Genomic DNA, 12,143 nt, shown 5'->3' on the forward strand with positions numbered 1-12,143 from the left:
AACGCACTTTGTTAAAATTTGTACAAAATTTGCGGGAAAGATTTCACAAAATGTATTCTCTCAAGATCCAAAATATGGTTTTGACAGCTCGTGACATCGACAATATTAAAAAGAACAGTTTCTGTGCTGTTAGATAGTTTTTCCTTAAGAAAACATTATCGATACCCGAAAAAGTCGAGTGGGCGGTAATAGGGCCAGTTGAACACCTCAACGTTTAGTTAATTATTTTTAAAAGCGTACATTTTTCGCATTCCACTAAATTTTTTATTCAAAGTAGAGCAGTTTTGACATGTATTGGAAAAGGAAGCGAATAAAAATCTGCCGTCGTTTTTTTATTACACATGTTTGAAGTTGAAAACCGCTTAACTGGGCGGTAGATGGTGACATGATGGTACCCCAATAAAACCATTAATAAATTTAAAAAAAAAGTGCATTCAAATACTACCGATAAGATTTTTAGATCCCCAAAAAATAGCCAGACAACATCAGAAATGTAAAATGTATTGTGAATCATCACTTCCAGACAAGAAAGCCAGTGAATTAGTTCCATAGTTAAGCTTAATATTTTTGATTGTATACATATTTAACCAACATTTATCAATCTCTGCCCAAGATTGCTTTTAGTTTTTTCATAAAACTTCTGAATCGATGTATGATAAAGTGGAACCCCCTTTAAAATCTGCGAATTGGACTCGGTGATCCTTACGGCCACGTAATCACCACTGACAATGGATTTCATCTCGCTACCATCGATATCATCCCAAGGAACATGCCCGAAAGGAATTATAACTTTTACATTACCGTCGTTCCGTCCAGATAGATCTCTGTTAGACCTCTTACTTGGACCTTCCACCAAAACCAACTCCACTCTGCCAACGAATTTGCTGTTTAATTGTTCTGCTGTTTCTCGGAAAGCCTTTATCATTTCACGGAGACGAGATTGCTTCACATCTTCTGGTACATCGTCTTGAAAACGTCGATGAGCCGTTGTTTTCTAAGAAGTAACGAATAAAGTTTTGAATATTGTAAAAATAAATTAGAATAAAATAAAACTTACCTCTCTCATGCTATAGGCAAACAGGAAGGCATTGTGGTATTTTACTTTTCGAATCAAGGAGATCGTTTCCGCGAATTCCTCATCCGTTTCGCCACAAAACCCGCAAATGAAATCACTCGACAGTGTCACTTGCGGTAGTATTGAACGGACTTCGTGAACCAGATTTATGTAGGCTGCGCAGAAAAATATGAAAATTGTAGTATCTATCTAGGCTGATTGAAAAAAAAATCTTCAAATGATTAAAATGCGTATAACAGTGAAGAGTCTGGAAAAGATAATTTATATTTTAGATAAAAATTTAAAAAAACATTACTTTCGACAAATTGAAAATCAGAATCAGCAAAATAGCTAGTGAAATCCTTATATTACATATCCTTAATTGGGCTTGTGATATAGCTCAGTTGGCAAGTCTGTTGTCTCCTGAGCCGATGTCCGCGAGTTCGAGCCCAAGAGTAAGCATCGAACACAGTTGTACCGGATAGTTTCTCAATAACGATCCGCCAACTGTAACGTTGATAAAGTCGCGAATGCCATAAAGATGGTAAAACGACTATAATCGAAACAAAACAAAAATATCCTTAACCTGAACTATAGGTTATAACTGACAGGCTCACGTACTCCTAACAATGAACATCAAACATATTCAGAATGTGCTTGAGCTTATACTCTGTTGAATTGACTGTTCTGTCAGGTACAATTTTTTTCAAAGTCATGTGCTTTAACTCGAAAATTTGCATTTACCTTTCCTATTGTAACCACGACGCATTCGTTCCAGCACCGAGGAGCTTCCAGATTGGGCGGGAAGGTGTAAGCTGTTGCAAATGTTGGGATAACGACCAATTGTTTCTAGCACATTTTTGGGGAAATCTTTAGGATGGGGTGATGTAAATCTAATCCTCATTTCTGGGACAGTTTGTGCAATTTCCTCTAGCAGTTCAGCAAATTTTAGACCCCCGATTTTAGTTTTGTAAACTGTTTTAAAACCCGGAGCCACGACAACAGCTTGCTTTGTACTGTCTTGTTCATAGATTTGGCCTGACGTATCTCGATAGCTATTCACATTTTGACCCAGTAGTGTTATCTCCTTGATACCTTTGGATTCCAGGTACAAAACTTCCTGTTTGATTGAAGCAATAGGCCTGGATCGTTCCTTGCCCCGTGTGAATGGGACTATGCAGTAGGAGCACATGTTGTCGCAGCCCCTCGTAATAGACACATATGCCGTCCGCGATTTACGATCTAGTTTCATCGGAATAACATCGGCGTACGTTTCATCGAGAGAAAGTAAAACATTGATTGCTTTCTGTCCTTTCTGGCCAACTGCGAGGAGCCTCGGTAGATCTTTGTAACTATCGGGACCAGCCACAACGTCAACGACCCGTTCCTTCTCCACCAGTTGTGTCTTTAATCTTTCGGCCATGCAACCTAGAACACCAATTTGAATAGGTTTAGTTTCCTCTCGCTGGTCCTTTATCGAACGGAAGTGCTTCAGTCGATTCCAGACAGTACTCTCTGCTCCATCCCGGATGGCGCAAGTCATCAGCAGTACCACATCAGCATCGTGAATGCTTCCGGTTCGACGGAAGTCATGGGATTTCAAAATAGACCACACGATTTCGGTGTCATTGGTGTTCATCTGGCAACCGTACACTTCGAAGAAAACTTTCCGTCGGTGTCCCGAAACAGATTCACGCGACAAGTACGGTATATCACTGACCTTCTTAATGTGGTGTACCGACGACAATCCCTCATCGGGTGTACCTTCCTGTTGTTGAATGAACTCACGAAGGCCCGGACCTTGCTGAAGCCGATTTTCGAAACCATCACGACGAATAGAAGAATAACACCTGTTTAACAGTTTAACATCTCTAAAAAATAGTTTTCTCACAGATAAATTCATCACCGCACGAGTTTTGGGACCTTAGATAATTTTTTTTGTTTTGAATTGCTTTGCGACTGTATTTTTGCATTTCGTTCATGAAAGGATCCCGATTAGCGGACGCGTACTGTGGAATTGTCTTGCACGCTGATATTATGTTACTTTTATCTGATTTTTAACATGAAACTTTTGCACGAGGTACTATATTCAATTGAATTGAAAAAAAAACGGATTTTTATCATCATTCTCGTTTTCGATCGAATGACATTCGTCCAAAATTTTGCTATCAGCAATCTAAAAAACGGAATACACAACATTTTTTGAACTCAAAAAATAAGTTTTTTTTCTCACATTTTGAATTATATTTTTCTTCAATACTATCGAATTTTTTCGTATTTCAGTCCTTAATATAATATAATATTTTGAAGGAAAATTAGCATAGTTGCCGCAGCAGGTGATGTTTTCATCTTTGTAAAAAAATAGAAAAAACCGATTTGAATTCTAGCCTGAATGTCTAACTTTATTTTAAAGTGTAGTTATTAAATTTTCAAATTAAAATGAGTTTTTTCCAATCCAAATATGCTCGGTATCACGACAAAGTGTAGAAAATCGATTTTGCCCTCATTTCGTCGATGTAAAAGACGGTGCTTTGCATTTTTAGTTTAGAAATCTTATTTATAAAAACTTACAAGTTATATTACTCAAAAAACAGAAGATTTACAAGTTTAAGGTGTTCAAGTGAAAATTTGGGACAAAGCGCTGCATCATGAGCCGCTGGGATCAAAGAACCGAAGGTATTGTGTTGCGCAGGGCATAGCCTGCAATGTTGTCATTGCGTTGGACCGATTGCATCCTTTCGTAACATTGACATTATTCTTTGTTATATTTCTTTCCTTGTATAAAAGTGGTAATGTGAAAACTATATTGATGTATTCCTGCAAAGGTACAATAGAATAGAAGGATTTTGTGTTTTGCATCATCTATAATTTGAGACCCCATTGAAACGTAGTTATTTAATTTTGCCAGTTCTCTTTGTACCCCCAAAAATAAATTGCCACAGGACCTCCTCGGGTGAAGCGTGGTGATGAGGAGCAACATCGGCGAGACGACGAAGAAAAATGCTTCCGGCGAAGTCGGAGCAGATCCCGATCCTCCTCCCCGGTCGAACGCAGACTGCGGCAGCTGGACGAGGAACGGCGCCGGAAGGAGAGGGAATTGAGACAGGCAGCGCATCTGGAACAACAACACACCCAGAAACGATTGTCAGATAACAGCTCAAGCGATGATTCCAACGAAGGTAATTTTTTGCTCTCTAGATAAAAGATACATGACGTTATCAGTATCATCATAATTGTACACTTTTTGTGTCATACTGAAAATTCCCAGCTATCCGTTCTTATTATACTTTTAAAACGGTCTAATTGAGCCTGTAAAACGAATGCTTTCGGCGTGTTCGTAAATTGATTTTTTCTATCGATGCTGGCGTTCGTAAATTAAACAAAAATCAATTTACGAACGCGCCGTTTAATATTATTTTGAACATTGATATTCATCAAGGAATTTAACTTCAGAATTTTCATTTTTATTATTCTAAAACGGATTCCTTAATTTTTTTTTGTTTATTTTAGACACTTTACCATCTTTGCGGCATTCGTGTCTTGTTTATTTGATTACAGAGTTTTGTAGATATAACATTCTTTAAGGAATTCTTAAAGTGACTGTTCTGGTGATTCTTCGTTTCTTAAAATTTCGTTGACTGTTCCTCTTATATTGTATTCATCTCGTGCTTCTTTGAGAATTCTGTAATAAAATATGATTTACATTCAGAAATCCAGACACTTTTTAAAGTAACGCATACAAATTTATTCCACTTCTTTGATACTAACTTCAGCACCACAACCAGCTCCGACGGTGGGCTCGTTGAAACCGAAAATAGGATTCGGTTTCCAAAAACCATCCGCTGGCCTGAGTAATCCCGGTGGCGGCAGGTCCGCGATGGGCTTCCAGTTTCAACAGAACAGCAATAGCAAATCGAGCGCTATCCAGCTGAAGCTGGGAACGGCACCAAAGAAAGAAACGCCGAAGCTGCTGAAACCGGTGGCCAACGCATTCGCCAATGACGACAGCGACGACGAGCCGGAAGAAATGCCGGCCGAGTGTCGGATGCGGATGCGTAACATCGGCCGAGAAACGCCCACTTCGTCGGGACCAAACTCGTTCGGCAAAACGAAGCAAGGTTTCTGCGATTCCAAGAAAATATTGGAGAAACAGCTCAACTCTCTGGCCGACAGTTAGGCTGCTGCTGCCACAAAATTATGATAAGCATTATTGTGAGACCCACATGCATAAGTTTAACTTTTAGCAATTCTTACCTATTGTAACGGAATGAGATTTTTTCCTGTCCCATAAGTACTCTTTGATGGTGTTTATTTTCTAACCAGAACTGCTACTGCTTAAACTTTCCTTTCCCTTCGATTGAATTACTGCACAATTGTCACTTGGAATAATTGTGTGTTTTCAGTTTTCACTTATTGATCCGATGGAAATTACTGATACTTGTTTACTGTTTTCCTACATATAACTTATCTCTATCATATATATCATACTTTTATTGACTATCTGATAGGTAAAGTGAACCTATTCGTACGATTAGACCAATTTAATAAAATGTAATTTGAAATCCCATTCATTCCCATTTTTTAGTGTCGAAGTCCATTTAAAATTAATTTCTATTTATCTATTTACTTTGAATAGAATCATTGCACTTTTTTTTTTTGTAAATTCTTTATTTGAAACGGCTCATACCTCTAGGCTTTAAGGAGCCAAACTCGTTTTGCATTTTTACAATTGGTATGCTTAGCTTAACACTTGTTTAGAAGAGAAAGAAGGATAGAAAGGGAAATATGAAAATAAAAAGAATTACAGCTGAAGATCAATAGCTTTGAGGAAAAGATATATTTCGAACATGTAGTCCAAATCCATCACAGCTAACACATCCCTCACTGGAACGTCAGGTAGTTTTCCTCGGGCCCGAAGGGAATCTATGAAATTCGCTCTGGCGACAAGGTGGTCCTCACACGACCAAACAATATGCTCGATGTCTTGGTATCCTAGGCCGCAATCGCATAAATTGCTGCCAGCAATATTTATACGATAGAGTACCGCATTCAAGGAATAATGATTGGACATGAGACGGGAAAATAAACGAATAAAATCCCGACTCAGATTCAATCTATCAAACCAGGGTTTAAGGCTTACCTTTGGGATAATCGAGTGGAGCCACCGACCCAACTCATCCTCGTACCATCTGCGCTGCCAGTTGACAATATAGCTTGTACATCAGTTCATCAGTGGTAAAACATGCATAGAGTCGATGGCTGTTAATATTTCGTCCGAGTACTTTTTCCAGTCGATGTGTCTTGTAAGGTCATATGTCATATTTATTGTGTTTGAAGAGTTGACCCCATTGGTGATTGTGATTTCGATAGGCAAGTGATCACTACCATTAGGATCATGGACCACCTTCCACTGGCAATCAAATGATAGTGAATTTGAGCAGAGCGAGAGGTCAATTGCACTTTGTCTTGCAGGAGGTTTAGGTACCCGTGTTTTTTCACCCGTGTTCAAAACTGTTAAATTGAAACTGTCGCAAATGTCATAGATAAGAGTAGAACGACTATCGTCAATTTGTTCTCCCCAGACAGTTCCATGTGAATTGAAGTCACCCAGGATCAACCTTGGCTCAGGAAGCACTGAGCACAGGTCTTCTAAGTGACTTCGATCCACTGCAACTCTCTGAGGCCAGTACAAACTGACAACACATAAGTCCTTACCTCTTATGGTTGTATGACAAGCAACGGCCTCAATTCCGCCCGATAAAGGAAGGTGAATTCTATAAAAAGAGTGGCACTTGTTGATCCCCAAAAGCACCCCTCCATAAGAATCGTCACGATCCAGACGGATGATATTAAAATCGTGGAAAGAGATGGTAGATTGAGAAGAAAGCCAAGTTTCGGACAACGCAAAAATATCGCAACTAGTTCTATGAAGTAAATAATTCAGTGAATCCAATTTTGGAATAAGACTACGACAATTCCACTGTAGAACAGTGATATCTCCGACCTCTCGGCGTAAATTAGCCATCGAGAGAGACAAACACTGAAAGGAGGGGCCAAGTTCGCATCAACTGCGTTAAAAATGTCTTTATTATAGGAAGCATTGCAATAACAATTCCTTTGATGGGTTCTGGTACGTTAAAACACGAGAAAATTCCGTTCAAGATGTCGGACAACTTAAAAATCCCAGATTGAGTAATAGATTCTGGCATTAGGTTAGCAGATGAGGTTTGCGATTCTCCCACAGTCGATGGTTTATTCTGTTGTGGAATTTTCCCGCGAAAGCCTGGAGGAACTTGTTTTTCATTTTCCGAAAACGATGAATTTTTCTCAACTCTTATTGAGGAGATAATCGTAGGAATTTTTGGAGGTATTTTGGGGGAAGGCACCTTTGCACGCTTCCGAGAGCCTCCTGCAGAGAGGACTGGATGAACCTCATCAGCCGTGTCTGTGTCCCCGGTGTCCTCATTATCAACTGGCAGCAATGAGAAAATATTGCTAGGTTGAGATTGGGTCGGTGGAGAGGCGCTCTTTAATATAGCGGCATAAGAACGTTTAGAACGCTCTTTTAAAGAGCGCCTCTGCTTATCCCAGCTACCTTTAAATGCCTCGCACGAGGAGATTTCATGGGGTGAGCCCCCGCAATAGACACATTTTTGCTCTATTGCCGAGCATGCTCCTTCCCCATGATTCTCCCCGCAACGAGAGCATCGCTGCTTATTGCAGCAATGAGATGCAGTGTGTCCCAACTTTATGCAATTTTTGCACTCCATTGGGCGAGGCACATAAAGGCGTACTGGAAGCCTTAAAATTCCGTCAATCAAGACGTAGTGAGGGAGGGCTGTTCCCGCGAAGGTAACTCGAATCGAGGCTGAAGGCGTATACTTTTTAACGCCATCAACGACGATGGCAGTCTTGAGTTGGCAACAATCCACGATTCCGACCGAAGTAGAATCGAGGCTCTTAAACTTGCCAACGCCGTGAGCCTTAACGTATTCAGCCTCCAGACTCGATTCGGTGATTACACCCTCGATTTCTACGTCTCGAGACGGAATATAGAGCTGATACTCCAAATTAAAAAAATTGCTAACAAGAATCGCGTTTGCGGCCTTCCGGTCTGCCACAACGACGCGCAATTTATTTGGCCTTACCTTCGAAACACTGGTAACGGAGGGCCACCTCGCCAGATCTTTGGTGATCTGCACCACATTCAAACCTTTACCGTTAGCTTTGGGCCGGATAAAAACCACCCAGGGCCCAGAAAAGGTTGAGTTTTCCGGATAGGTCCGGAGTCGGGATGTTTTTTCCACAGCTGTAGGTGGTGAGGGAGAACTAACTACTAGAGGGGCATGAGCACTAGCATTTGAAGGACCAGCTACTGCTGAATCCTCCAGATGCTCCTCATCTTCGTAGATGATCCTCTCATCATCTACAGCTGGTGGATCCAACCCCCCGCCTTCGCTCATATTTTTTCGCGGAGACACGAATGTCTACCGTGGAAAAATATGAGCGGAGCAAAATATGAACGAAATAATAAAGAGAAAATGATAGATACAAGAAAAAGAGAAAAAATGAAAAAAGAATTACCAGCTAATTAAGCACTCTTTTATATTTATGGCTCCTTCAATGTCGATGAACCCAACCACGTGGTCTTCTGTTGTTGGTTGAAGATGGCTGCTCCAATTGGTACTGGGCACAATCAAATGATGATATCCAGGGTAATTTGCCAAACAATTGCGATGCCCCTGGTGGTAATCAACCTCTCTTGGCGGTGTCGGTCAGTTTGGTGAAAATGGGAAAACTGCAATCCACCAATAACCCCACTTTTCCGAAGGGTTATGAATGTCAACTCTGCCCTGGCGAATGGCAGGAAAATGTCCACTTTTACAACCCGGCACACAACTCCGGATAAAAAGGTTAACCGTCCGGACGGTATCCACTCCCGGAATAAACGGACGGACAACGGACACTTTTTTCTCACACACTACTAGACACTAATGCTCGAGATGCGCGAAACCACAAGTGTTCTCAACGAGTGTTGCAAGACGAATGTCATCATTGCACTTTCATAGCATAAACCTGTAAAAGCTGTTTTGTACAGAAACCACGTGTAACAGATTTAAGTATAAACATTGATTTAATCGTTATTTTTTTGTTATTGAAGTTTTCGCTAGAAATAATCACAATGTACAACTGAAAAAAAGAAATCCACAAAGTTGCTCAGAAAAGATGACCTGTCAATAAATTTTAACGTTATGTGCTCGTGATATTTGTTAGGTCACAATTTTATTTTCAATTGAAATTTCGAAGCAGGTTATTTCTTCTTTAGAGTGTTCTGGTTCAAATAAAACAAAGAACTTAGTCAAACATAACGAATGTATTTAAGACGATCCAGACTATCTAACGTATATTACTCGAATGCTCATCATATCAAAATACACTGAGATGAATGCTTAAGGCTTATTCATATTATACGAGGGGCTATTGGATGATACAACATCCTCCCTACATTAAGCAAAAAATCTACATCAAATAATCTTTTAATTTTTTCGGAAGTCTTATTTCTCTTTTTGGACGGCTGCGAACACTAACTTCTTCTGACGGCGCTGAACTCTTTCTCGATGACGACGGTGTAACATTTTGCGGTGTAACGGGTGAATCCTGCTCCGGCGAAAACATCAAAGCAGGCACCGACTCTGGTTTGTTGATATTTTGATTCGCTGTTTTCTTTTGACGGTCGTTCGTGCGTAGATACGTTGCGTTTTCCTTTGGTGGTTTCTCGGGCGATAATTCTGTTGGTTTGATCTGCATACTGCCTGATTCCGAAGAAGGTTCTTTCCGCGGCTTGATGTGAACCAGACTTCGGCGGTACGATGATCCATTCACGTTTACTCGGTAAGAACGTTCACTCAATTGATCCGAAACTCTGCCAGCAGACCATAATTTAGAAGTATCTGGATTCAGTTGGACATACACCGGGGAGCCGATAGCTAACTCAGGTAGGTTCTTCGTTTTCTTATCGTACTGAAATTTACTCTTCTTTCGATTCCTCTCTATATTTGCCGGTACATTCTCCACAATCTTAGGAAGAAGATTTGTTGCCGACATGGGAACACCGCACCGAGTCGATCGAGAAAACAACCTGGAGGCTGGATGTGACGGCGCGCCTCCATCAAAATCATTTTCAAAATTTTGTAGAGTAGGAAGAGAAATTTCGAATCAACATATAAAGGTCAACTGAAAAAGACCTTTTACTTGTGTGAGGAAATGGTTTGGAGAGAACATTTCAGAAAAAGAAAAGAAGAATAGTTAGGAGAAGCCATCTAGGATTTTATTGAAAAGCGTAGCACATTGTGAGGTCTAAAATTTATTAAACTTATAACTAAGTGGAAGTTATCAGGTAACCGCATCTGAAAAGATAAAAAAAAAGAGAATTAGTTAAACAGTTCATTTTTAAATATTATTAGGAAGCTGGAACACTTCAACGCCGTAGTGATATCACCACAACGTCTCGTTCAGAATTCACGAGCTGTGTATGTAAGTTGTTAAGCACGTTAAATGTCATATATTAGAATGCAAACTATTTCTAACATGTAAAATTACAACAGACATCCAACGCGTAGAACAGTTGCAAGTTGAGCATCCCGTAGGGCCCAAACGGCATCTTTGCGCCGGTTCGTAAAAGGTTAACATACTTACCTATCCACCGTTGAAAAGTGAGGTTACCTGAAACTTTATTATAAACAAAAATACTTACCCAATATTATTGTACAAACACTCCAGGAACGTCCGAAGTTAGTACGTTGAACTGAATTGAAGAAGGATTAATTAGAAGAGGAAAAATTAGTAAACGTAAGTAAAACATACTGTAAACAACAACAACAAAGTTACATCTAGAATAATTGCAGGAAATTTTTAATACACTGTTTATTAAAAACTCGGACAAGGACTCTCAATTCATTCTTCGGCGATTCACATTAAAAATTTCGTTTATCACGATGATGTCGGAAGCTGCAACTACTGCAAAAGATGCCAATCGAAAAACTGGAACAACTCCGAAGGTAGTCCAAGCTGCTTCAAACCTAACGTGCATCGGTGCTTCCTGCAGTTTCCCCGGGTCAACCGCCGAAATGTTACAGTGCAACAAATGTTCAATCTGGTTTCATCTGAAATGTGTCGGGGCTTCGAATGATGCTATCAAACGAGCCTGGACGTGCAAGTCCTGCGTTCGTATCGTCTTTGCGGTGCCTGGAAACCTATCTGCACTAAGGGATGCATCATCAAGCCAGTGTCAAGCCTGCGGTGGTCCGGAAACGGAAGAAATGGTGCAATGCGATTTTTGCGACCTCTGGTACCACTTTCAATGCGTAGGTGTCTCAGAGGAAATTGCTGACATGAGTTGGAAATGCGCTGGTTGTCAACATGAGAATATTACGGAACATATTGTAAGTACTAGAAGTGAATTCATTGTACCCCAATCAAATCCTCAATTAGAAGCTAGAGTTTCATTGTTGTCAATCGGCGATCAAACTAGTACCGCAAATTCGACGGTTTTTCCAACAAATACAACCCCTCATGCAATGCTTCCACTATCGGTTAACCCTGCAACCACCCTCGCTTTGACTTATACGCTCGCTCCCTTGGCTACTATAAATTCTCAAAGCTATTTGTCTAGTGCGACAAATGCTTACCAGGTAAATAGCTCGCTTCCGAGTGCTGTGTTCAGTGAAGTGCGCGAACGCGCTGTGCCCATGACAGGCTCTCCTACTTCCTTTCGAGCAAAGGTTGCGGCCACAACCCAACCAGTTCACACCACCGCCACGATGAAAAACTTTCGCACAATGCCCTCATTAGATCATCACAGTCATCAAAATTTTGACGTTGTGGATCAACCGAGAAAGCTGGACGTACCTGTTTTCCCACGGCCTCCGGTGAAACGAAACGTACGATTGGAATTGCAGAAATTAGAAGAAGAACAACGGTTGAACGAGGAAGAATATGCTAGGAAGAAGGAACTACTTCAGAGGCGCTACCAGTTGATGCTAGAAATGGAGGAAGAGCCAGTTGATATCGAACCGGACACTAGGGTGAG

At 40.6% G+C, this 12,143-nt stretch overlaps 2 protein-coding genes across 4 annotated transcripts; one reads left to right on the top strand and one right to left on the bottom strand.

Moving 5' to 3' along the window:
- Positions 1 to 539: 539 nt before the first annotated feature.
- Positions 540 to 3,054, bottom strand: LOC129745713 (CDK5RAP1-like protein). Its single transcript, XM_055739024.1, has 3 exons — positions 1,799 to 3,054; positions 1,058 to 1,230; positions 540 to 994 (listed from the first exon to the last, which is right to left on the bottom strand). The coding sequence occupies exons 1-3, from the start codon at positions 2,955 to 2,957 to the stop codon at positions 584 to 586; spliced, it is 1,743 nt and encodes a 580-aa protein (XP_055594999.1). The 5' UTR covers positions 2,958 to 3,054; the 3' UTR covers positions 540 to 583.
- Positions 3,055 to 3,524: 470 nt separating this feature from the next.
- On the top strand, positions 3,525 to 5,621 carry LOC129746065 (PEST proteolytic signal-containing nuclear protein-like). 3 transcript variants are annotated; one of them, XM_055739504.1, is made up of 3 exons: positions 3,525 to 3,730; positions 3,997 to 4,233; positions 4,840 to 5,621. In XM_055739504.1, the coding sequence occupies exons 1-3, from the start codon at positions 3,703 to 3,705 to the stop codon at positions 5,229 to 5,231; spliced, it is 657 nt and encodes a 218-aa protein (XP_055595479.1). In that variant the 5' UTR covers positions 3,525 to 3,702; the 3' UTR covers positions 5,232 to 5,621. The 3 variants fall into 3 exon arrangements, with proteins under 3 accessions (XP_055595479.1, XP_055595477.1, XP_055595478.1); XM_055739502.1 differs by having other exon boundaries at positions 3,527 to 3,730; positions 4,828 to 5,621; XM_055739503.1 differs by lacking the exon at positions 3,525 to 3,730 and adding an exon at positions 3,756 to 3,879 and having other exon boundaries at positions 4,828 to 5,621.
- Positions 5,622 to 12,143: the final 6,522 nt, after the last annotated feature.

This window comes from Uranotaenia lowii, chromosome 2 (genome assembly GCF_029784155.1).
Source record: "Uranotaenia lowii strain MFRU-FL chromosome 2, ASM2978415v1, whole genome shotgun sequence".
NCBI classification, from domain to species: domain Eukaryota; kingdom Metazoa; phylum Arthropoda; class Insecta; order Diptera; family Culicidae; genus Uranotaenia; species Uranotaenia lowii.